The following is a 25873-nucleotide window of genomic DNA, read 5'->3' as shown; positions in this document are numbered from 1 at the left end:
CTCTGTAGTCAAGAATCCCACACCTCCACAGTCAACAGCAGAACTCCCACTGATCTCCAAGATCCTGGTGAAGTACTCGGTCAGGCCAGGCCTTTCACTTGGCACAGAGAAACCCACAGTAGAATGGACTTTCCTGGGTAGGCAGTCCCATCTCATCATTGCAGGCACCAAACTCTTCAGTTACTTCCACAATTTAATGGTCTCTAGCTATAAAACAGTTACTTCTGTACCTCCTGTTTGTTCTAGATGCATGACAAACTTGTTCTACATCACTAAGATCCAACACACCTCTGATTAAAAATCCAACCTCTATAATGATTTGTAGAAGGAATTTTAAAATATTTCTTTTGTCTCCCACTACCTGTGTTTCTGTTTTTTGAATTACCCTTAGGTTTGTCATTACCTTCTCTAAGCAGGTTTGCATCACTACTTTTTCTAGCTGATGCTCCATCCCTGTTAAATTTCTCTCCAGGAAGAAAATAAGAAAGAAACAGTCCTATATACTGAAGCTTGAGAGATTTACTTGTTTGTTTGGCAACTGAAATGGTTCTTCCACTGCTGATTTGTGCAGATTTTACTCTCTGTTTTTGCCCTGAAAAAGTTCTCTGGTTTTCCTTCTGACCTGTCACTCCTGAAATTCAGAAGTCCCCTGGAGAAACTGAAGTTGGAGCCTAATAAAGTCACAGCTGGGCCTCCTTATTATGGGCTGAAATGCTGTTAAGTTGCCAGAACAAACTACAGCAGGCCTCTGCAGCACAGCTCACTTAAAATTTAGGATCATTGCTTTACCCCACCTGAGGCAGTGGGAAGCTGAGAAATGTTGGGATGGTTTTTCCTGGGCTATTCAGTGAAAACGATACATCTTTCTGCCGCTACTCAAAGCTAGATCCTGTAATTTGGTACCTCAGCTTTTGGCAGCGGTTCACGTTTGTACCAATTCTATCCGGTCTCTGCACCACACTCTTCAGGTGGGGTTTAGTCCCAGTTATCCTCTAAAATTATGTTGGACTCATGGCCTGCAGACCACTGAAGGTCCATGACCTTGTTCCCAATGGTCTGAAGCAGAGAAAAGAAAACTTATCATCACCTAGCTAAGAGTGTTACAGAGAGGTGTGCACATCACTGCAAATGGCAAACTCTCCTCTATAAATCAAGACTTCAACAACAACAAAAGTATGAAGTAAGCAGCCTCCGCAGCTAGAAGGCTTTTGAAATTAAGAGATGAGATACTTGCAAAAACCTCCATGCCTCATGACACAATTCCAGCAATCCGGAGTCATTACTCAAGACAGACCCAGAGGTAGAAAGTGGAGGAAGAACAAGGCCAGGATTTCTCAGTGCTACATGAGGGTGTGGAAAGGGGTACCCACTCCCCTAACCTACAAGCTCACTCTTCCCACTAACCCAGAGAAAACAAACTTCAGGGACTTGAGGGCTGAAATCAGATAGGAAACCACCGGGGGGGGGGAGAGGGGAAAGTAACTCCATAGCTGAAGGGGAGCAACGTCCCAGAGGCAAGAGAACTCTGTCCTGGGGTAAAAAGTAGGGGTGTGTCAGTGTTGGGCTTTCACTATGTGGCTGAATTTGTTTTCACTGGGATGGTGCAAACTGGTCTGTCAGCCAGAAGCCTCATGTAGGTTCCTGCATTTCCCTGATCTCTGTAACTCTGAACCGAATAGGAAAGCAAAAGGCCTAGCAGGGCAGGACTGAGAAATCCAAAAGGTCTCTCTTCGCTGCTGATGCAAGACAAGAGTTAGCAGGGATGAATGTAGGTCAAAGTAGAGGTGTGCTGGTAGAGCTGTAGATGATGAATCTCACTCAAGTATGATAATAATTAAAACCACCACCATGCTGATTTTATAGCATTTCCAAAGAAGGATCCCCAAGGATTTTCTGAAGGCAGATAAATTATGTCCAAAGAATCCTGACAGGGAAGTAATACATCCTACTACTTACGGGGAAATGGAGGCAAGCTAGTTCACCGCTATAGGGCATCATAACAGAGCTTGGAGAAGGCTGAACATCTAGTGATTTTCAGGTAGACAGAAGATCATCCTTAATTTCTAGAAGATGGAGAGATGCGACACCAGAGGACAAGCTCAGCCATGGAAGAGAAGACAAAGGATGGGAAAGGTCTGCACATTCCCTCTGCTTCCCAGAGGTGTGGTGAGGCCATCCCTTGCTTAATAGTCCCAGGAATCGACTCATGATACTCTTCTTACAGCAAGTATTCACGGATGGATCTGTGTCAGGACACACTGCAAATCATAGGAGAACTCCTACTCCACAAAGCAGCGGAAACCCCAGCAACTGGAGAAATGTCAGTGAGTCTAGAAAGTCGCCTTTTCCTCAAGACTTGTGATGAGAACACAAAGAAAACCATTTTGCCTCCTCAAACAAGGCTTATGTTGGCTAGTCTTTCTCAAGCACAGCAAGGGCTCACTTGTGGACCAGGCAAGGCCACAAGCAAAGCCCTCACTGTACAGTGAGGTGGTTAGGGCCACATTGATAGAGATGCGAGGAGCTCCAGCTCCAGGCACTGTGACTCCTGCAAGGCTTAATCCTCTCCTATGTGGTTGTGACCCCTGCCTGGGGCAGGAGGCTTCACAGCAGACAGAAACTCATGTCCTTGGCAGAGTGGGGTCCCCAGCCCCACTCTCCCAGCAGAGGTGACTAGGTGTCCTTAGCCCCATGTCACTGGCAGAAGGAGTCCGAGGAAGCTTTCAACCTTATACCCTCAGCACAGGGGGTCCCTAGAGCTGTCCCCAAACCAACACCCCCTGCAAAGGAGACCCTAAAGGTGTCCCTTTGCTCCACGCCCCAGGCAGAGGTGGTGGTGGGGTGTCCCTGGGGTGTCCTTGACCCCATGCTCCCAGCACAGAGTCCCCCAAGTGTCCCCAACCTCAACATCTGTTACAAGGGGGTCCCGAGGGCCATGCTCCAGCCCCACAACCCTAGCAGAGGCAGTGGTGGGTTTCCCTAGGGGGTGTTCCCAGGCACAGGAGATTTCTCCTGCTCCATTGCCCTGGAGAGGGTCCCTAGGGATGTCTTCTACCCCACAGCTATGGCACAGCAATCCCTAGGGCTATCCCCTGGCCCCACTGCCCTCACAAAGGAAGTCCCTAGGGGTGTCCTTAGGGATGTCTCAAGCCCAATAGCCCTAGCAGGGGGTCCCAGAGATGTCCCCTGCCCCACAGCCTAGGCAAGGAGGGTCCCAGAGGGGTCACTAGGGATCTCCCGTGCCCCACAGCCCTGGCCCGGGGAGGGGAGGGGGGGATCCAGGGAGTCCGTAGGGATGTCCCCGCCCCACGGCCCCCGGGTGTCCCCGGGGACGTCCCTACCGTGGAGGGGGCAGCCCCAAGCCGGCCCCGCGCCGCCGGGCCCCCTCGCCCACCTTCTTGACGGAGAGGGAGATGTTCTCCAGGATGCGGTCCTTCACCTCGGCCGGCTCCATGGCGCCGCCGCCCGCCGCCGCCGCCGCCGCCGCCGCCCGCCGCCGCCGCGCCCGCCCGGCGCAGCCCGAGGCCCGGCCCGCCCGCCGGGCCCCCTCGCCGCCCCGCCGCCCGCCGCCCGCCGCCTCCGTCCTGCCGCCTCCGGGGCCGCCCGCCCGGGCCGCCGCCGCCGCTCAGCGCCCCATGGCCGGGCCGGGCCGGGCCGGGCAGCGCGGCGGGGCCGGGGGAGCCGAGCGGCCGCCGCGGCGCGCTCGTGACGGGCGCTGCGCTCCGCCAGGAACTGAGGTCAGCGGGGAGGGGACGCGGCAGCCTCCGCCTCCGTCCCGGCGCGGCGCGGGCCCGGCCTCGGCGCAGCGAGGGGGCTGGGGCGTGAGGGGATGTGGGGGGCGAGGGACATGGGGCATGAGGAGACATGGGGTGAGGGGGCTGGGGCGTGAGGGGATGTGGGGCGAGGGGACTGGGGCGTGAGGAGATGTGGGGGGCGAGGGACATGGGGCATGAGGAGACATGGGGTGAGGGGGCTGGGGCATGAGGGGATGTGGGGCGAGGGGACTGGGGCGTGAGGAGATGTGGGGGGCGAGGGACATGGGGCATGAGGAGACATGGGGTGAGGGGGCTGGGGCATGAGGGGATGTGGGGCGAGGGGACTGGGGCGTGAGGAGATGTGGGGGGCGAGGGACATGGGGCATGAGGAGACATGGGGTGAGGGGGCTTGGGCGTGAGGGGATGTGGGGGGCGAGGGACATGGGGCATGAGGTGACATGGGGTGAGGGGGCTGGGGTGTGAGGGGATGCGGGGCGAGGGGGCTGGGGCGTGAGAGGATGTGGGTTGAAGGGACATGGGGCGTGAGGGGATGTGGGATGAAGGGGTGTGGGATGTGAGGATGTGGGTTGAGGGGGCTGGGGCATGAGGGGATGGGGGGTGCGAGGGGATGGGGAGTGCGAGGGGAAGTGGGGCATGAGAGGACATGGCGGGTGAGGGGCCATGAGGCAACGGGGCTGGAGAGCAAGGGGGTGTGGGGTGAGGGGATGTGGGTCAAGGTGGCGTCAGGTGTTGTGAGGGGCCATGGGGTGAGGTGGGCGCCAGGGAGGTGGTGCCCAAAAAGCAAAACACCAAAAAGCCCAGTTTTAATATCCCCTGAGCTCGTCCCTTCCTGCCCACAGGAATTCAGTTTGAATTCTTGTCAAACACCAATGTTATTTATCGGTGTGGTGGGCCCCGTTAAGGGACCAGAAGCGCTATTCATTTTTTTAGAGAAGATACTAGGACAGAGTGCAAATCCTAAAACACAAAAGCAAGTAGCTATTTTGATGGGCTAGGAAAAAAACCCAAAACTCTGCAATAAAATGAAGGAAAATAAATGAAAGCCCCACTACCCATCACAGGACACAGCTAAGGCCTGGGGCTGAAGCCTAACTGCTCTTAGGCAGGGGGAAATAAAGAAACAAAAAGCAAAATTAATAATAAAGCCTCTTCCTGAGATTCAGGCGAAGGGCTCAGCCTTTCAGCTTCTGTTTCTTGGGGTCTGGCTGCTTGTGCCTTTGACAGTCAACCCTGATAACTGAAAATGAAACTGAAAGCAAAAGCAGTTAAAAAAGGAAAAGCCAGCAGCCCTCATAAACACATTCTCTGTTCTATTCCCGCCCCTTTTTTCTGTAAATACTGTCTTGGCAGGGATGGGATGGGCCAAGCAAGGGCTTGCACAGAGCAAACGTATCAGGCCGAGTCTGCCCTTTCCCTGCAGTCACTGCACGAATGGCCCAGCCAGTCGGACAGCTTTAGAAACTACAGGAGAATCTTCCAGGGAAGGGAAGGGAATGAAAGCGTGTAAGCACTCGGGTTAAAACACAGCCAGAAGCAAACTGCAGAACTCCTCTTCGTTTCCCATCTCAGCTTCCTCTAATGACAACAGCAGCAGAAGCAGCAGAGGTGTTGCACCATGTGAGCTACAACAGGGATCAGCGCTCGGGACTACTACTGTCTCAAGAGATGAGGAAGAAGGTAAGGCCTCTCTTGCTGAACGCTTACAATTAAAATAAATGAGGTAGGCAGCAGTAGAGGATTACAGAGGAACAAAGAGGAAAAATGACACACAGATATGCACACACAACTACTTAGTAACAAATTTGTGCATGCAACATCTTCTGTCTGATCCGTAACAAGTCAGTGGAGAGTTAAAACAGACCAGGAAGCTCAAGTAAGCGCCTTTAAAGAAGCATGGCAGGTCAAACACGTTGTTTTATTCCTTAATGGTGTATTTTAGGATTTAAAGTGTGCTCAGGGTATGAAGGAAACAAGCTGTACAGTACCAGTTGGCAGTTAAGTTTATCTGTTTGCATTCTTCATTGCTCTGAAGGCTCTAGGCACAGCAAAGGGTATACTCCTGTATCATCTGATGGTACAGCAGAATTCCCGGTCTCTTACAGTTTGCCTGCATGTTTTGAACACCTTGGTCTCTGTTTTACCCCAAGCCTTTGCCCCTCTTCCCATACACGTACAAAGCTGTTACTGTGACTCTGCAGTTTCTCTGTCCAGCCTCTTTGTACCTGGGCTTATGGCACTTGGCACTCACATGCTGCAGAAGGCTGTACAACACAGCAGGGAGCATTACAGACATTTACTGCATCCAGTGAGTTGATTATAATCCCTTAAAACACCCACCATGCAATTATAGATTTACACTGGAAACTCTGCAGGAGCATGTGCTCCCAGCATTTAAAGGCAGCTCCCATTCTCACTACAGAAGCTTAGGAGGTATCATCCTACTCTCCCCATATCTTAGCCTGCTTTCTGCCATCTTCCCATGAGAGTTTCAACACTTTGGGCCAGGAGAAGGCTCTTTGTTGTGTTTTTACAGCCCAGAGTTAGCATGAAGAACATTGCTCATAAAAACAGGAGAGATTGGGAGCTTGTCGAATAATGGAATGGAGAGGAAGGACACAGTGAATCATTAAGGTAGATCATTTCTCCTTTGACACACTTTGCTAAGTGCAAGATGCTGTCTTCCCAAGATACATACCTTATCATACAGTGTAGTCATAGGGCACTTCAGAAGTAGTTTGCCAATACTCAGGAAGGATATTAGAGAGGCACGTGAAAGGCTTCAGGAGGCAGTAGGATAGACTTCGGGAAGAAAAATTGCAGATCAGTGTAATTACATTAAAAAAGAAACAGGTTTGGGGGCTATGTATCGTGACAATTTGCTGTTACTGAGGAGTATGAAGATGAGGAATAGAGGCAAATCCTCTAGGGAGCTGAGGATCAAAACAAGATTAAGAAAAGAGAAGGAAAAAAAACCCAAAAAACTGTAGTGTAATCATCAGGATGAGTAAACAGCAAGCCATGCATCTGATTACCAGTGGAGTGGCTGCAGCCTTACGAGCGCATCCGCATTTCCACAGCCAAGAACAAGTGTTTGATTTGGAAGTATTTCCCATTTTGATTTTTTGTCAGACACTCAAAACTAGTCACTCCTTCGGCAACTGCTGTTGTGTGGGATTTCAACCACCAACTATTGACATCCTTGTCCACATGACTAGATGTTTTCTATTGGCAATCATGACAGTACCTTGTAATTAGCATGCTTTGCTGCCAGAGACAGTTATGTAATAGTACAGTGATCTTCACAGTATGCTTCTGAGGGGATCCTTTGCCCCATTTACCACCAGCAGAAAGAGGAAGCAGAGCGCACAAATGACTCTAGGCCAGAGTGAATCAGAAGGCAGGCTGGACTGCAGGATTTCTCAAATCCCATTCTGTTGACTTACCAACCCAAAGGGCACCCAACTTGACAGTGACACAAGGCACATGCTAAGACCACGGGGCTGCAGAGAGGTGAGGCAGTAGGCTGCAATCACTGGCATTGCTGAGTTTATGAATTATATTTAAGTCACATTTCTTTTGTTGACCATTGTCCAGACTATTCCGGGGTTGAAGGGTGTACGATGCAATGCTTGCCTCTCTGTATCCAGCTCCTGGTTGCAATGCAACTTCCACACCCATGTGACTAACCACAGTAACCTCCATCTGTGGTATTTATATTGTAGACCTGTGAGGGCATCCCTTGTGCTACTCCCAGGGGGTCCATAAAGATAAATAAGAAAAATACAACCACTTGCAATAGGGTTTAAACTACAAAAGGGTCTGAACCTCTCTTGGTGATAAAGGGGCTGCAGCCTTAAGAGCACCAAGCACCTTGAATCAGATAGGCTAGGACAATCCCAAACATGAATGCAACCCTAACTACATAATTAATTTGCACTTGCATACAGTATCAAAAGAACTGCATAATGTAGAATGGACAAGGCCTTAGGGCTCAAAATAGTTTCAGGCAATAAGCACATTTGGTCTCAAATCATTTCCAAGGGGAAGAGACTGCAGTCATTTTGGCCAACGCAGGAATGCAACTGTAGCAGCCCACTGGTTAAAAGCTTCTCCCTTCCTTGCTCAAGACCAGAATTCAAGATGTAGTTTTGCTTTTCTAATAAATACCAGCCTTAATGGCATAAATCATTTAGCCATATAGCGATGACATAGTATCACACAGAACTCTGAAGTGATTTGCCAGGCACATGATGAGAAAAACAACATTGCTTTGTCATAGTAACAGATTGCTACACTTAAACAGATGTGTTCATTAAGGCATGTCTCTTCAGATCTTGTACTAACAGTAGCTACTGGCCAAGTGTCTGAGATTCAATGGTCAAAACTCAGTGCATGTCTCAAGGGACAGCACATTACTATTTTTCAAGATATGATAAAGGAATTAGTGCTCCCTGAAACAAATGCTGTCAACCTGGGCACCACAGGTTTCAGAGGAAGAATATCCCCTACCTCCCCTTTTCAAAACCAAGTGAGATCTGCCCCAATAGCCAAAATGCAGTGGAGCAGCTTGGTATAAAACATGACATCTCCTTGCATCAATTCTTACACCTTTTCTATAATGAACTAAGGGAATAGGATTTTTTTTTACAGTTATTTTTAATTGAAACAAACTCTCAGAAGCTTTTTAGGCACACAAATGCCTTTTTTTGGATATCACAAGGAGAGATTAGCTTCAAGTTCTTCCTTCTGCCTAAAAAAAAAAAAAAGCCCTGTCTTCTAATCTAGCTGGAAGTGAGATATCTACATAGGAAGTGTGAGGAGTAACTCATTCATCTTTCTAGCAAACACAATGCTGTGGCTACAATACAAAATGTAGCATTTAAATCAGTCTAACACTTTAAAGTCACCAGCCCATCTCTGTAGAAGGGAAACTCATGCATTTCTCATGCCTGCTTTCAGCTCCTGCAAACAGCACTGTTTTTAAGCGTAGGTTTCTATTTATTATGTTCAAAATGCCAATGTTTGTGATACAAAAATCCCCTTAGCCTTGGAAAAAAGCCAGAGAAGGATTTGAGTGCAGAGATGCCTACCTCAGAAATACAGACAGACGAATCAAGCAACATTATGATAAAGTTTTTATTCTTATTTAAATATCAAATTTTTACACATCAATTTTGTTGATAAACAGTCCCCGGATATTAAAAAACAAAATCAAAAAAAGAATCAAGTGTGTATTACTTTGGGCAGAACCCTTATCTGATGACAAAACCTCTCCTCCCTTCGACCACCTGCAAGGACAACCACAGTATGTTCAGCCCAGAAGAGTAAATGACACAAATGCAACACCAGCTTTAGGATTCCTGAGTATTGATTCCCTCAAGTTCCTTAAATGAGTTTGTAAAACTCTTAAGCTAAAAAGCATCAGTCAAAGAGTAACCCAAACTGCTATGCATTTGGATCACAGACTAAGCTAGATCTACACAGTGCAGGAAGAAATCTCTTGAATGCTTCAGAAGGGAATGGTGTATACCAAACCAACCCTATTCCCCGTGGTGACTTCTGAGACAGGCAGGCAAAAAACCTGGTGACTTCTCTTTGAATTTATGTCTGAGTTCTAGGGGGAGCCATTTGGCAAGAAGTCCAAGTCTGGTGAAGAAACCTCTAGGATCTGTTCCTTCTTTTGTTCATGAATGGCATAGTGTTCTAAAGAAAACTCCATCAGGAAGTTAAGCATTCAGCAAGTACACCTAAATATTGCTTACTTTTGAGGAAAAGAGACAGCAAGGGGATGGAGAATTTGGGAGACACAAAGACAGAAAAAAGGGAACGTATGTAGGAGGTACGAGGTTAACAGTCCTGGAGACCAAGCATCTTACATAGAATGGTGAACATTACCAACAAGACAGATTGTCACAATAATTCAGTATAGCTCAGCTCTGTTCAGTAGAAAGTAAACATGCCAGAGACTGTCACCATGAAGTATTTCTTCCTCTTGTCAGACTTAATGTCCAGGAACTTTCAGCTGTTGCTCTAAGCTTCATCTCTAAGATCACCTGGAGTCCCATTTATAAAAACACGCATTCAATGAGAGGCTGGAATATCCCTTCAGTATCTTTTAAGGAAGACAGTACATTATAAAAAACAACAGGAAGGTACATGACCACAGTGGCTTCAGGAAATACCCAGAAACAAACTCTACAGACCCAGAAGGGTCCCCACAGGCACTGGCATCTTTAAGCAGCAGCTTCTGTGTTGCTTTATTCTTTATAGATGAACTTTTCATAGCAAGATGCTAAGAATTATTTTTGCTAAGCTGGTATGACAGTTAGTACATTACAACAGTGACGAATGAGGAGGATGAGAAGAGCAGAGCACGCCTCATTTTAGCCCAGGACACATTCATCACTCAGAGGGAATTCTGTCTTATAGGTTGGTTCCGAGTGAACACCACTAGCAAGACATACCGTATAGTACCAATGCCTAGGTGCATTCCCAACTCTGCCTAAGGCATGAGAACCCAAAATGCCCTTTTTCTCAGTCCAGCCCACAGGGGGTCTGCGCAGAGGCTGGGAAAGTGGTAGCAGTTGGTGGCATTTCTTCAAACACATGGCAAAGACCCTGGGGACAGTAAACATGAGCAAAGCATATGGACAGACAGCTAAGGATTTACTGCAGAAACCACAGCGGGACTCAGCTCCTTGGAAACCTGAAGAGCCTTCACCTTTATCCCCCAACTCTAGCCAGCAAGCTTTAGCAGAGTCTGCCATTCCTGCTAAAAGGGAGAAGTATTCCCACTTCTTGGGCCAGGAGAAATTGCTAATGACTGAGCAAAGGATGTTTGCGTACAGCAGAAAGAACACAGACGCATGTTAAAACAGCACAACTTTTAGACAGCATTCACTACATCATTTCTATAATGTTTTATATTAATTTTATAAATACTTACCTCTGCCTGAACTTTCTTGAACTTAACTAAATCTTGTTCCTGAAAAGCCAAATTTTCCCCTAATTTATCAGCACATAGCCATTCACTCAAAGCAAGGCTCTGTGAAGCTAAGAGATATAAATCACCAGGCTTGGACTAACTTGATTAATATTTGTAAAAAATATTTTATAAATAGAAGGGGGTCAAGCTTCCATTTCAAGCAGTTTGGAGAAAGTTACTCAGGAAATTCTGGCAGTATTGATAAATACTTCAATAAAGCTTTGGCAGAAAGGTAAATTTCAAAAACTAATTATACTTGACAAAGAATAAAACTGACCATGAAGCAAACTGGCTGATGCTCTAAAGCTTTTACAGAATTCTGTATATGCATTCTAAGTAAACGTGGCCATAAAACTAGAAACTTTAACCAGTCTGGTGCAAAGCAGCTGTACTTCATCTAGCTATGCAATTGCGTCTAAAAACATTAAGTGTAAATATGAAAAGGGTATAACATTGAATGGCTAACATCTGATGCTGCAAGAACCTGGCAGTAAATTAACCTGCAGGCTAAGGGTGCAAATTCAGCTCTTGCACATCCAAGAGGGCAGACCCACAGCTGGTTATGTTCAGCATACTAACCCCATGTACCAGATGAAGGCTTGCTCCAAGGACCACCTCACTGAGACCTGTGGCATGAATTTGGAGATTACACTGGCTGTTTAGACAGAGGATACTCTGGATCTGAGAGCTGGGAGCTTCCTTCTAGCTGTTGCTTTTGATAGTGAACCAGATACAGATGAGGATAGGTCTAATAGTGTATCTTATTTCCTAAGGCCGCTAGGAAGAGATCTGAGGAGACTGTAGTCTTGTACCAGCCCAAGTGGTACCCTTGACAGAAGGGGCCTTTGCTGGATTCAGGGTGCTCACTGCAAAGAGAATATTTAAAAACTTCGGCAGGGGTAACTCCTACCACCTGCACAGCAGAAATCACAAAGCTGTAGTCCTGTCTCAGTAACTCAGTTTGAGCTTGATGGTGCTTCATGTTGGCTCAGGCAAGGGGCTTGCAACCCATAACACAAACACTGCCCAGACAGCCAAACACTGCTTTCTTCACACACATGCTGCTGGCATCATGAGCAGTAGGACGTGAGCTAAGTGTGTTCGGGAGCCCCAGGCCTGGCTGGTACATTCATAGCTTATTAAAAAGCTCTAGACAGAAAGAAGAATGCCTCACAGCCATTTTATATTCCAAAGCATCTCTTGGCTACCCAAACATCTAAGAAAATCTGACAAACACTGCTCACTGACAGAAACTCCTGCAAGTTTACAGATGAAACCAAATTTGTGGTGTTCTTAAATGCCACCCCACATGAAAAAGCCTAGCATACACATAGGCAGACCTGCTAAGCAACGGGAAAACAAAACAAAACAAAACAAAAAAAAACGGGAACAGGCCTGAGACAATGATAACAACAAATGAAAACCATGAACAAAGCACATTGGATTTTCATTCAGCTGCTGTTGAGTCATCACTTCAGATTTAGTTCAAAGCAGAAAATTAGAGATTAACATTTTACACAAAGCCACTTGAGAGATTTGCAAGTAGGATTAGGTAGGAGTTCCTACTTCAGATTTGGTATCATGTTTCAACCATGCTTTCCCTCCCTTTCCCCAGCCCCAGCAGCATTTTGGGGCCATGCAGAGCATCAAGTAGTAGTTCCTCCCCCCAAAAAAGCACCTGGAAAGGGCTTCCTACAGCAGAGCCTCGGTGGGTCCCAGTCAGGCAGGCTTCTCACCAAGGACTTCCCAGAAGGCCACAACGGTTGTAATGCAGAAGCCACATCAGTGCATTTGTTTCATAAACCCTATTGGAGAGCCCTCACTCTTTAAGAGGTATTAAACTGGTACCCCGCAAGCCACTAAAGGCTTACTGCAATCTGAATTTCCACAGCTGAGAGGCTGGTCATCCCCAAATATCAGGATAAACTAGTGCAAAGCTGATTTTTTCTTCTTCATTTCTCTAATCACATGCCTACTCAGTGCATAGAGAATGCATCCACTAAACTGAGTTTATTCTTTGAGGGGCAAGAGGAGGGGAAGGGGGAGGACAGGAGCCATAATACACACTATCTGTTTGTTAAGCAATTTCATCATCAAATATTTGCCTTAGGTGGCTGAGCTTGTTCTTTTGTATGGGGGAACATTACGTGGGCAAGGCCAGAAAACTAAAATACAACCTTTTCCCTTTCCCCCTGCTTACGACTAGTACCAGCACATCTTCAAGTAAGTTACTACAACTCTTGTTTTTGGTAGCACCAAGTTCTAAACCCTTCCCTTCTCCTCCCCATCTCCCAATCCCCACATTGTAAACTTTAACACACTGGCCCAATAGCACAAAGGGTTTGGCAAAAGTAGGCATCAGCTTTCAATGTGCACACACAAAAATGCACACTTTCAAAATCCCCTTCACCCCCCTCACAAAGGTTTACACATCCCAAGACCTGTTGACACCTACATACCTTTAGTAGCTACTGTAATTGTCAGCATCACAGATGGACATTGGGTTACAAAGCATAGGAGAGCTAAAACTGGTATGAATCCTCAGTCCATTGGGACAAGCTCTGTTTTGCACCTGCATCATACTGAACTCAGTGTGCACCTCTTATTCTGTAACAGCATGTGCTGGGCCTTGCCTCTGGCCACACACAGAGGCACATTCAATTCACTTTGCAATCGGCTTTGTGGTGGACAGGGTGGTGGTGGTGATCTGAATGGCTTCTGCTTTTTATTTGCAACATTGGAGCTTATTCTGAAATTGTACATTTAAATAAGAACAATTTTAACCCAGTATGCGTCATAAGAATTAAAAGCTATCCTGTCCACACAATGCTAGGATGTTTTCTTTTAAAAGGCAAAATTTAAAAAGTAAAACAGAAGAGACAAGTTACTTTGGCTGCAAATAATTAAAAAATCTGGCTCAACATTCTGCTCGTATGTTATGATGTATAATTTAGATAGGTCCTTTAAAAGAAAAGACACTCCAGTCAGCTGCTTCTTCTGTAGTTATGTAGGAACAACGATACTCTTGGCTAGCAAAATGAGAAGAGCAAGATCTGCATTTCCATCTGCTTGTTCCAAAGCTTCAAGAGCTTCCCGCATGGTAAAACCAGCGCAAAGAATCCGATCAATGTCAGCCGCAGGGAAAGCAGGCAGTGGAGAAGCAACAGAGGTAAGTTCAGAAGAGCCAGCATGTAGATGCAGCAGTGGTTCCTCAAACCCACACAATGGCCATGGACCTTCAGGAGCTGAGGCATTGCTTCTCCCAGATGCTCCTGTGAACAAGCTCTGAGTATCTTGAGACATATCTTCATCTAAAGTAGGTTTAGAAGAAACAGATGCATTTTGCTCTGAAGTCAGACTTGTTGGACTCTGATCACATTCTGCCAAAATATTTGCCTGCTCACAGCTCTTTTGCTGGTCATCAGATGTCACGGCAGAATTCAGCATGATCAGATCACTCTTACCCGAAAGCTTCTGCATCTCTATAGGATTGTTTCTGACAGCTGACTGTGTGCAACTGATACACGTGACACAGCTGTTTTCTACTCCACAATCACAGTGCTCTTCCCCTAGTTGTTGCCCTGCATTTTTACCTTCAGACCTCTCCTTATAGAAGGAGCAACTCCGTTCCTGGCTGCTTGAATCCAAGTCATTATGCTTATCTTCAGAAAGCCCCTTTTGTTTTCCTTGTTCTTTGTGAACCACTTCCAACTGAGAGACTTCTTCAGATGCAAGGATTTTACATTCTCCTTTACGATTGATAATCAAGAGTTTATGAAGCTCTTTCAAGGCTGAGGCTAGAGAGAAACATGGCTCTTCTGAGGATGCTCCTGAGTCACTGTCCAGCTGACAGATGCTGGAGGGGGAAGAGCTGTTTTCAGTGGTTAAATTAGATAGCTCATACTTTGCAGGAATTTCATTGGTGCTTTTAGACTGCAGTACATCACTAGTGGAAACCGGATTATTCAAGGAGGATTCAGACTTCAGTGACTCCACCTCCATAGAAAGGGGATCCAAGTTTACATCAGATACACTTCTATTCTCAGCCTGCCACTCCTGCTTGCTTGCTGAGATGGGCACATCAGCTATGGACTGCTCAACTACATCTATTTCCATAAAGGTTTCTGTGTGCATACAGCTACAGGGCTCTGACATTTGAATCTTCTCTTTCACGCAGGAAAGACCTACTTTCTCCAGTTCATTTCCTCTTGTTTCTGTAGGAGAGTTTTCTGGCTCGATGCCTGTACAATCTTCTTCCACAGCAGGTTTCTCAACCTCATCAATATTGCAAGGACATTCTAGGTCAGTTGTCTCATTTTGTTTCTCCAGATGTTCATTCACTGGTTCTTTGCAAATCTGATGATCTGTGGGAAGCTTATCCTTTTGTTCCTCTTGTTCTGAAGACAAAGGTACTTCTTGATTTTGCCCGTGCTTAGTAGCAGTGTCAGCCAAGCTGTTTTCTTGTGTCACTTCCAAAGGAGATTCCTGGCCACGGCCTTGTTCCTTAGTATTACATTCCTTTAGACTGTCAGCAACAAATGTTTCTTCGAGTGTGTTCTGTGAAAGGCAAGCTGGACTGTGACAGGTTACCTCCTCCATCTGTAGAGGACAGTCATTATTTGTCAAAGAAGCATTATTGGAAAGATGCTGTAATAAGAGAGGATGTTCTTTTTCTGGGGTTATCTGGCATTCATCTGAAGGCTCCAAAGACTTCACGGCTTTAGGATCAATGGGCTCTGCGAGATTAGATATGGATGAGCAAATTGAAGCAGGGGCAGAGATGGAACGATCAAGTAATTGATTTGTGGGATTACAGATCTTGGAACTTAGTTCTGAAGACTTGACTGGATTTTGAAACCCATCAGAAGCTGGTAATAAGGGCTCTTCCAGTGAGGTAGTTTCTTTGTCACTATTCTCTATGTGTAGAGAGAAAGAGAAAGAAGTAGTTAAGATGTATGAGAACCACCATTTTTCTAGTATTTCTACCTTTGGAATACAAAGCTAAAAGGATAGTTTGCATATCAGCTTGGCACACCGTGTCCATTTGGAAATTACTCGGCAGAGCACCACTCCACCTATCATTAGTTATTGTGAGAAGAGTTGTTACAGACTGTCCAGAATGCTCTGAATATTAACTAAAGGCAAAATCCAATAGCTATACTCCAACTGCAGACACTTAATTACTGACAGCAAAAGACAAAAGAAGCCAGTTCCAAGGTGCTTGGAGAGCTCACAACTACAGGACACTTAACACTTCAAAGTAAGCAAATATATCTAGAGTCACTGAGAAGATAATGAAATCCCAGAATCTCACTTTTAAGAGTCATTTTTTCAAAGAGCAGCAAGATCTACACTTTGTGATACAGAAAAGAGATACTCCAGCAGCATACAAATACACAGTATTTTTAGAGGGAGGCTTCACAGATGCTACTCAGTAGTTTGTTGAAGCTTAAAATAATTTTAGGTTTTCTTCAGCCATAACCTTTGCCTTAAATCAGGAACGTAAGCCAAGGAAAATCATTTTTTTCCACCTCAGTATCAGTGCAGATATGATAATGACAGCAAAGAGTATTTTCTTCAATATGTTAGTGTATGCAGTGATTAGAAAGCAAGATATTCAGAGGTCAGCAAACATCCTCCATGAGATTATGCCAGCTTGAACTTCAATCATGGATATAAAATACTTTACGCTTAACTTATAAAATAATGCTGTTTGCTGTTGTGTAGAAAGAAAACTAGCTGCCAACTGGCATCTTTGAGAAAAGCCTTTGTTGAAGCAGTTTTCATGTAACAGAAATAGGCAACCTTTGAGGTTTTACTTACAGAATGCCAACACACCTGGGAGTCTATATACATTTGAAGTGAAAGACAGTTTAGCAGATTATCACATAATTCAGGTATGTTGGTATTAACATTCTCCACAAAGAGTGCAAGACTTTCAAAGTATAGGAATTAGAGGCATTAAGACTTAGATTCACTTCAGATCAGATAGCTATGCACAACAGAACTAATGCAGATGCTTAACTAGTATTTTTCCCTAAAGTAACTGGTTAGTTACATGCACATGTAGCCATTAAAGATTGAGCTGCATCTGTTCAGTTAAAGCTATTAAGAAGTCCACTATCATGATTTATTTACCTACCTTTTAAAGTCTTTACACTTGCTTGTGTAAAGTGTAAAGTCTTTACACTTGCTCAAATAACTCATGACATGGGAGGGGGGCATGATTTGTGACATACCCATGTTGCGTTAACTGGTACATTGTTCCAAAGAAATAATTCACATACATCAGCCCAGTGACATTTCAGTTCACCAGATCTGCTTTAGTCTTGTATTAGGACATACAGTTATCAGCAGGTTCTCATGCTGGTCCATTTTTTTGTCCGACTCCCCTGAATCGCTAAGCGATTTTAAGGAATTTGCTGTCTCCAGTCAACACAAGTTCAGGTTGAGGCACTTTTAGATAAGTGAGTGTTACTAGGAGAGCACAGAAAAGTTTAGAGCTCTAAATTTCCCCTTTCTATAGGCAAAGGGCTCCAAATTTTGTAAGAAAATCACACAAGTTTGTTGCCTTTGGCCTAGGAAGGCATAACCTTCTTCTGCACTCTTAAGTGAAGGAGTTGATTATTTCACACCATGTGGGTTTCTCCCTAGTATGGTTTAAAGCAAGGACAGCCCTCCTGCTCGTAGCGTGGATGCAGTAGTGAAAGCTTATAAACTGATGGCTATAAATACCTGGTCTGTGGCCCACTCCAGCTGCAGTAAACACACACTACATGCATCAAGGCTTCTGACGTTCTGTTTGGATTAGGAAACAAACACACCAAACTTGCATTAGCGTTCAAAGCACACAACATGCATGGTTATAGTCCTGCAATTTTCTCAGCTTCCCCCCACAACTGTCCATGAAGATAGTGCACTGGACAGCAGGAGCTCTTGCAATTCACTTCTTCCAAAAAAAGTTCTGCTTGCCACTGTTGGGTCTGGGAAATTCAATACATCAAGTCAAAAAAATCTCTGTAGAACAACTTAAAGGCTGTTCTGTACTATCTACACTTGCCAAGTGGTCTGTGTGTGATACTACATGCTTGATGAAATATATGCGGCAAAAGGCATGTGTCTAGCAGCCTACTAGTTCTTCATACTACAGAAGACATAGGAGCCACATTGCCAGGAAATGAGATCTAAGGTGGCATTGCAGCTCCCCAGTTCTGCTGACAGCAGCTACTGCCTTATCCTGTGCCACTATATGCAAGAGAACAAGCAGACTGCAGTTTGCTGAAAAAGGGAAGGAAAAAGATCCTGGGGTGAAAGGTATCAGAAACATTCCAAAAAAGAATTGCTGCCCAAGACTGAGAAGAGCAAAGCAAGTGAAGAGACAGCCAGAAGTCAAACCCAACTCAGTCTCCTTCTCCACGTGCAGATTAGATGAATTACAGATCTTTGTCAGTAGCACCAAACACTGGTTATTAGGAAAAATTAAATAAGTGAACTTCTCTTGTTAACAGTCTGTGCAAATACATCAGGTCTCATGCTTTCATTAAATCACTAGTATAGCTTTTGCAGCAATAGCACATGTTCTTCAGTTAAAGTATGCTAGAATTTACTTTGACTAAATGTTAGATACATAAACAGCTATGCACATTATGCCCTGTGGGATTTGTTTCACTGATTTCCTCTCCATTCCCATAGGCCTCCCAACTCAATGGTCTTAAAAATATAGGATTGTTTTACCTTAAGTCTTTCTCTTTTTACAGATTCAGCGAGTCTGTTACAGGGAACAGCTGACTAACTGTGCTCATACATGCAGCTAGCATCTGTCCATGTTCGATATCGCTGAAGGAACCTGCCTTTTTCGCCTCAGGTATTCGTTTCTTTTATTCTCCATTAGATAAAGATGGTGCATTACACACTGCAGTACAGCACCTCTGACAGATACATTCTGGTATAAAATACAGCAGCAAATGCACAAAATCACCCATTCTACTGGCTGCACATCTGGTTTTAATGCAACTATAACAACTTGACAGAGTTGAGGTATTAAAAAGCCAGAATTATCCTGCAGATTTCCAGACTGCTCATTTTTCATAAGGGTGGCAAAGAGGCTTCTGACACAGGATACAAATGGAAAGAGGAGGAATCTTTCCTCTTTCTGCATGGTAGTATTATGTTCGTGCTCTCTGCTACTCTTCCTTTAGAGAGGAAGCAGACCTGTCCTTTGATTCAGTGGCTCTGTAATAAGGGTCCAATCAGTCAAATACATCAGGGAATCCTAATGTCACTTAGACAGCAGAAGTAGCTGATGTTCTGCCAAGCGCTCGTCAGCATGATCCTTCTGAGACTCACTGTCATCCTTCTCACAGGGTATTTACAGGAGCTGAATCCTAGCCCCATCAAGGAAATCAATCCAGCTAATACTGGAAACAAACTCTTCTCCACAAAGTGCACCAGCAGGGATAAATTCCTGCTTATACTAGCAAAAATCTGAGTTGCAAATATGCTGCAGTGCCCTTCTTACCAAGGCTTTCTGAATAAAAACTGGTATATGCAGTAAGCTACTTAGGAATACTTCCTGCCACACGAGCTGTGGTTTTATGTCAGTTTTCTAAGTTCTCCACAGTCACTGAGCTGTTACCAATTTTTTGGAGGGAGGAGAGAACAACACATTGCATATTGGCAAAAAAGAGCAAGCTCTCGCATGGAAGTGAAGCAAACATGGAGGATCTAGTAGATCACAGTATGGGCAAACTGCTCTGGCTGTACACAGAAAACATACCAGGACTCCTCCACATCAGCTGCTTTTTCATAGGCATCAGAACACCAGGTCAGCTGACAAAAACCATGAGACTTGCTAAAGTGGGCTTCAGTGGATCGAATAAGGCTCAAGAGTAATCCAGGTGCATTCAAAATGAGAACTTTAATAGCCTATTGATGTACACAGGTGATTTCTGTTGTACCATCTACCAGAAGGCAGCAAAAATTCAAGCTGTTATAAAAGAACACAGGCCTTGTGGGGAGCCGAGTCTCTTGGTGCTGCACTATCTCCACTCTCTGCCTCTCCAGTTTCCTGTCCTTTGACTTGGTTTTCTTGGTACCATCTAGCAGCAGCTAATAGTTTTGGAAGAGAGGAAGAGGGCATAATGTTAATACTCTGACATCTCGAGATACAGCTAACAATTGCCTGTGAGCCAGAGGCTTGTGATATGTTTAAGACTTGCATATAGTCAGTCTAAACAAGACCTACCTTCATTTTGTTTATTAGCATTCTGTAAGCACTAGGTGAAAACACAAAAATGCTTTTTCTATTCCAAGACTGAAATCTTTCACATTCCTTTGGGGCTCAGTATCAATGGAAAATAGTAGACTGCTGATTAGCCTTAAAAGCCACATGGCTTTTCAAATTGAACTGGTACATAAGCAGCTTTGATTTCAGTCATTTTAGGCACTTTTTCATTTTAAAGTATTGTTCAAATGCTTTAATGGTAAAGACTCACATTTTTCAGACTGAGAGGTTTTGCTTTTTATTTGACCTTTTCAGAAAACAACCAAATCCAACCATGGCATCTGCCAAGTATAATCTTAGATGGCGAGAAACTGCAAAAATCAACCTTGGCTGCATCAGGCTCAAAATTTTAAATGATAGAAAAACTAGTATTTATACATTTATATCTCTACATTTTCTCTTCCAGGTTGCGTGGAGAGAGACTAGCTCAAGCAACCAAGTCTGACCCTTAGCTATATCAAAATCTGACAGCAGCAAGGTTAAATCTGTTTTACACTTTGCATTTCTTTATTTGCTCCAACTTGAGTTAATGAGCATTCAAATTTGGCTTCAAGTCAAACATGTATTGATTCATTGAACTGATTCATTAATGGCAGGCCTTCTTCTGCAGTAGAAGGTAAACAGGTCAAAGGGACAAATAGACACAGTCCTGAGTTCTGCTTAACGTAACTAAACTCAGTTATTTGCAAGTAAGTTGCTGCTTACTCTTTGGATATTAAACAGCAACTGGGACAGATAGGAAGTGTTAAAGAAAAACTTTAGTGCATTATAAAAGCAGATCTGAACATCACACTTCAACTCTAAATTATGAACAAATGTTTTCACTAGTCTTAAAAGACAGCAATAAAATAATTAAGAAATCAAAATCCCTCAGCTTAAACACAACCCAGCAAAAGCTTTTGGGTTTGTAGGGGGAAAGGGCATCTTATTGCATGCTTTCAAAGGAAAAGCTAGGAGAAAAACTCTAAAGTCTTCTTCCTTTTAAAACACATGCACTGATACCCTTCTATCAGTTTTGAAGATGGCCTAAGGAATGCATTTCTTGAGCTATTCACCATTCCACTGAAAGAGTGGAAAATACAAAAGTGAAAATCTACTTCAGTCAGAAGTATATGCTGAAGTTAAAGAGGAATTAAAAAGAAAATCCATGTTTCAGTTTGGCTAATAGCTCAGCTTTCAGTTATTTTGGCATCTCCATTCAATGAAATTCAGCTATGTAGCCAAAGGCTTCTAGAGTCACAGGGTACAAAACTGTAAGAAAGGAGAGTGAAAATTCTTTGTAGAGCGCCTTTACACAGCTGATGGCGTACATTAGGATGTGAATTCAGCTGCCTCTTCTGAATGAATAGGAAATAAGCTATTTAGAGCAAAAGTAATCTTCAGTAAAAGCAGCAATTTATCTTCCAGGGGCACAAGCACATTTCTTAGAGGGAAAAAAATGCTGAAACCATTTTGAAAAATTCTCATGAACTTACATCATCCCAGAGCAAATAGGCAAGCATAAACTGCAAGTGAACACATCTTACAAAATTACAGCTCCTCAGCAGAGGGACAGCAACTGGCTACAGGTGTGCTTTCAGACCACCGCACATGTAAAACCAAAATAGTTGCTGAAATGGGTATTTGCTCATCCACCAGGGATTTCTACTTACTGTTCCTGTGTTTTTATATGCTGTAGCTGCTAAGAACAGGGTTCACAGAAGTTGCCACAATGTTGTACTTACATGATGACTAAAATACCACCTGACTCATCTCCCTGGCTAGGCACTACAATTTGAACCAGGCGAATGGGTGCCAGAGACAATCATTTTTCTCCACATCTTCAAAGACCAAGAGACCAGAGCTGGTAGGAAGTTGCAGAGAGCACAAATTAAACAGCAAGCACCCCCAAATGCCTTCATGCTGACTGCTGTTGCTGTATTGCAAGACAGAGGTGCAATTAGAGGCTATGAGCAAGAAAGCACTTTCCTCTCCACTATTTACTCACTGACACTGCATTAGATTACGTCTGCTAGGAGCTGAGAAGAGGAAGAAGGGGCCTCGCAGTGACTGCCGACTGACATCCTGATACATAGCAAGAAAACTATGGCACCTAATATTCCAGTTGGCCTCCTTGTGGTACCTGCTTCCTCTACGGACTTCTGTATTGCTTCTGCCAGTTCTTGGTCAGCAATCTCCTCTGGTCGCACATCCTCCCGCCCTGCCCCATAAGCCAGCCTTGCGCACTCTGGGAGCTCCCCCTCTGGGAGGAAAGTTGTCTGAGAGCCAGTTGTGCCAATCACCAGTACGTTCTTCTTGAGATCAATGGAACACTGTGAGAGAACATCAAGATAATCATGGCCCACATAAGAACCACGTGATTCCAGGAGAAAAAGGAAAAATCAGACAGGTTAAACAATTTCCAATAGAAACAGCTCGCAGATACTAAACAAAGGTGGGCTGAGAGCTTCAGCTATAAAGCAAGGGCCCCTTCATTTGTAACAAATCATTCTGTCTCAAAGCTCTGAGCATCTCTGTTCAGAGTGAAAATTACAGGAGCAGCCAGACACCATACAGATAGCCATGATGTTTGTCACATAAGTACTTCTTCCACAACTGGTTGGAAGATAATCCACTATTATCACTCTCCAGAAAAATCTTATGAAATTCACAGGAATAGCATTTGTCACATTTAGTGATTGACATGGAAGAGCCAGTAACTGCTTCAAAACAGCTTGCGTTACCTGATGCCTCTTAAGCATATCCAGTCCCAGAAGCATGTCCATGGGCTGTTCTTCAAGGATTGAGAAGGAACATGCCAGGAAATCCCCTTCAATCTGAACCTGAGCTGGAATGCAAGGAAGATAAGTTACTACCTCACAAGCTAACAGCATAGCGGCTCTAACTTCTGTTCTTTGATCCTCTGGGAAAACCCTGCACAAGCCTGCTGAGTAAATCTGAAACCAGAGCTCCGATGTGCTGCTTTGGTCTCAGGAAGTTGAGCTCTGTGCAAGCCCCAACAACTGAGGCATGTGTTGGTCTCAGATAGTTAATTATTTTAAAAGCTGACCTGCTGTACAGCCTTCAGTAATGCTTATCTAACCCTCTGAGCTAGAGCCAAAGTAGTGGTACAGCTCAGTAGAGCACAACTCTAAGCAGTAATAACAGTGAAGAGAATTCATTTTTCAGACAATAAGGACAATCTTCTGTCATCCAGAAAACCTGCATAAGAACACAGACAGCATTCTCCTCCCAGAGGAATATGAAACACTCATCTGTACTGGAACTCTTCCTGAGCAACACATACTGCTGAGCAGTCACACACCAAATAGGAAAGATCCTGCTATTTCACCTTAACTCCACTTTCACATAGAGTAAACATCTGTCTACAGTAGCTGAAAACTTCCCTCAACTAAAGCATTAAGATAATTCCACTAAGAAAACCACTAAACAGGACAGAAGCCAGATTATTGTGTCCAAGTCAAATGAACATATTGCTGATGCACTTTTATTTTACTCAGTGGGAGCTTCTAACATTTACAGCATTAAATTAGATGCAGTCAGACTGCCACTAAAGCTGCCCAAAGAAAAAGAATGCCTGTACTTACCTAAATGCACTCTGCCAATGATTTTCTGTGTCCCTACACCTTTAGCAATGCCAGCCCACCGCCGATCTACCAGCCTCATTATGTTGCACCTTTCAGCACAAGATTGGCTCATAATGGTCATCTGGGCACCTACCAGCAATGGAATTAAGAGTTAAATCCTGATGGGTCATCCCAAATTAAAAATGCTATCCTGAAAGGGACAAAAAAATCCTGCATTCAGCAGCCAGAAAGCTGTACAACCTGCATCAGGGAAATCCCCCTGCTTTTAATTTACTCTGTGTGTATACCCAGAGATAAGCACAGACAGCACATACTGCTGTCAAGCTGAAATAACCCTGAGTACTTTCTCTTTAAAGGTCTGGATGGGAAGTACAGCATTAAAGGCAAGCAAAATTCCTCTCACCTGAAAATTGAAGTAAGGCACACAGGCACACTTTTGGAAGTGACCTTTCTAGCACTGCAACCATCAGTTACTAGAAATTCCCACCAAAGCCTTGATCCCAGGTATTCAATCACTCATTTGCAGTGCTTCCCAAAGTATCTCAACAGTTTGCTATGTTTGCCTTACACACCACTGAGTGCTCTCAAATTTTAATTAGATGAAAAAAAAATCTTTTAACATCATGCTTCACTATGGAAAGTGAATATTTCAGGGAAAACCTCTGGAGTGTTTACTGTCTCCATCAATAAGCTAAAGGAAGGTATGGAGCAAGAGATTAAAATGTTGGAAATTCACCTGAGTCAACAAAGGCTTTTACTGGATGTCCATTGACTTTGCAGTTAATATACAGCATTACCACCTGGCCAAAACTCTCAGGCGCCTCTTCCATTGCTATTGTCATATTTTCTTCAATATTCTGTTGCCTAAATTTAAGTGGAAAATAAATGAAAAAGATCAGACCTTCTTTCAGCAAAACCAGTAATTTCATTAGCATCCTTCTGACTTGCAAACAGATCTGGTAATCCCACCCGCTACAGTTTAGCGAGTTACAAACAGCTTGTTTAACCCACAAAGACTACGTCATTAGCTAAACAGAGCCTTAACAGAGGAACTGCTAGCAATGATCTTGTCTGAAGCCAGAGATACCAAGTTACTTCCCAGGAGGAACGAAGACCATTCCTTCCAAAATCTTGTTTAACTCATGCTACAGCATTTAGCACCTGAGACACCTGCACCTCACAAACTTCTGCTTGCAACACATCCCTGTCATCACAGAATTAACTAGAACTTGTGGGTGAAAAACTGCATATTTATTAGTCACTCTAAAATAAAGCACAGAGTGCACATGATGAAGATGTTGCCAGTAGCTACAACACCGGAATCCCACACAGCAGCTGAACATTAAAATCTTCCAACATTTCCCTGGTATCTTGCCTTTTGCAAGCATGGGAATGGAAGGAGATTAGCAAATCTGCAGAGAACACCATCATGATCAAGTCCTTGCTGCAAATTCAAGTCTCCAGAAGAAACACTCAAGAACCCTGTTACAGTTTAAGTAAGGTATACTACAGTGGTGGATCTTCAGTTTCAGCCTTCTTGTTAAAACCATTACCCTCTATTTCCCTCCTTGCTTGACATTCCTTCCACCTAAAATACACTTAAAGAAGAGAAACACAGCTTGAAAAATACGATGCTTGCAGTAGGTTTCAGGCAGACAGCATCTAGTTAGGGAAGGCATGTCAAGTGATCAGAAAAAATAAGGTAGAGTATGAAATTTGGGGACTGTTAGATACCCAAACTGTCCTCTAACAGCTGCACAACCTTGGGCACATTATTTTCATCCCTCCCAATTCGCCTTCATCTATGGAGCAAGGAAATTGCTCCTGCACCTCAGAACAATGCTTTGCTATCTCTGAATAGCAATGCAGAAAAATATAATGGATAAACGCTAAGCATTTATCCTGTAGCAACACCTTGCCAGTCATAATGCAAGAACTTGCTTTCTTATCACAAATGAATTTTGGTCATGACCAGCTATAAGCCTGTATATTATGACAGGCATTTTTATATCAGAAAAAACACCAGCCATGTTCTGACTCAGGATTTATCAGTCAATTTAAGAAATCAAGGCTCGGCCCAACGCAATTACATTCAGAAGACGGAAAGGGGAAGCAAATGTTGATGAGCAGAACATCAGTTCTATAGAATGACTCTTTTGACAGCAGTGAGGTTCAGAGTCTGGAATTAGCCAGAGATAACAAATAAAACCCAAAACAGTTAACAATGAGGGATACCAAATCT

At 44.2% G+C, this 25873-nt stretch overlaps 2 protein-coding genes and 1 long non-coding RNA gene across 10 annotated transcripts in view; 1 reads left to right on the top strand and 2 right to left on the bottom strand.

Moving 5' to 3' along the window:
* Window positions 1-3472, bottom strand: part of PLEKHM2 (pleckstrin homology and RUN domain containing M2) — a 30581-nt gene extending 27109 nt beyond the window's left edge. For all 3 annotated transcript variants that reach the window (XM_062593368.1, XM_062593371.1, XM_062593369.1), the window contains exon 1: window positions 3395-3472. In XM_062593368.1, coding sequence (XP_062449352.1) covers window positions 3395-3454 — 60 coding nt within the window. In that variant the 5' untranslated portion in view covers window positions 3455-3472. The remainder of the gene's footprint in view (window positions 1-3394) is intronic.
* Window positions 3473-4133: 661 nt separating this feature from the next.
* LOC134150093 (uncharacterized) overlaps window positions 4134-25873 on the top strand; it is a 31600-nt gene continuing 9860 nt past the window's right edge. Inside the window, exons 1-3 of one of the 2 annotated variants that reach the window (XR_009960598.1) lie at window positions 4134-4154; window positions 5346-5453; window positions 18519-18625. This is a non-coding gene — a long non-coding RNA (uncharacterized LOC134150093). Of the gene's footprint in view, window positions 4155-5027; window positions 5454-18518; window positions 18626-25873 lie in introns of those variants that run through there. The other variant, XR_009960597.1, reaches the window with a different exon arrangement.
* DDI2 (DNA damage inducible 1 homolog 2) overlaps window positions 8894-25873 on the bottom strand; it is a 28122-nt gene continuing 11142 nt past the window's right edge. For 3 of the 5 annotated variants that reach the window (XM_062593626.1, XM_062593628.1, XM_062593627.1), the window contains 5 exons: window positions 24368-24495; window positions 23632-23760; window positions 22768-22871; window positions 22167-22356; window positions 8894-15677 (listed from right to left, as the gene is read on the bottom strand). In XM_062593626.1, the coding sequence (XP_062449610.1) occupies window positions 13765-15677; window positions 22167-22356; window positions 22768-22871; window positions 23632-23760; window positions 24368-24495 (2464 nt within the window). In that variant the 3' untranslated portion in view covers window positions 8894-13764. Of the gene's footprint in view, window positions 15678-17496; window positions 17560-19659; window positions 19870-22166; window positions 22357-22767; window positions 22872-23631; window positions 23761-24367; window positions 24496-25873 lie in introns of those variants that run through there. The other 2 variants (XM_062593631.1, XM_062593629.1) reach the window with 2 other exon arrangements.

This window comes from Rhea pennata, chromosome 22 (genome assembly GCF_028389875.1).
Source record: "Rhea pennata isolate bPtePen1 chromosome 22, bPtePen1.pri, whole genome shotgun sequence".
Taxonomy (NCBI): Eukaryota; Metazoa; Chordata; class Aves; order Rheiformes; family Rheidae; genus Rhea; species Rhea pennata.
The sequence above is the reverse complement of the archived record's forward strand: the minus strand, read 5'-3'. Positions and strand labels throughout refer to the sequence as shown.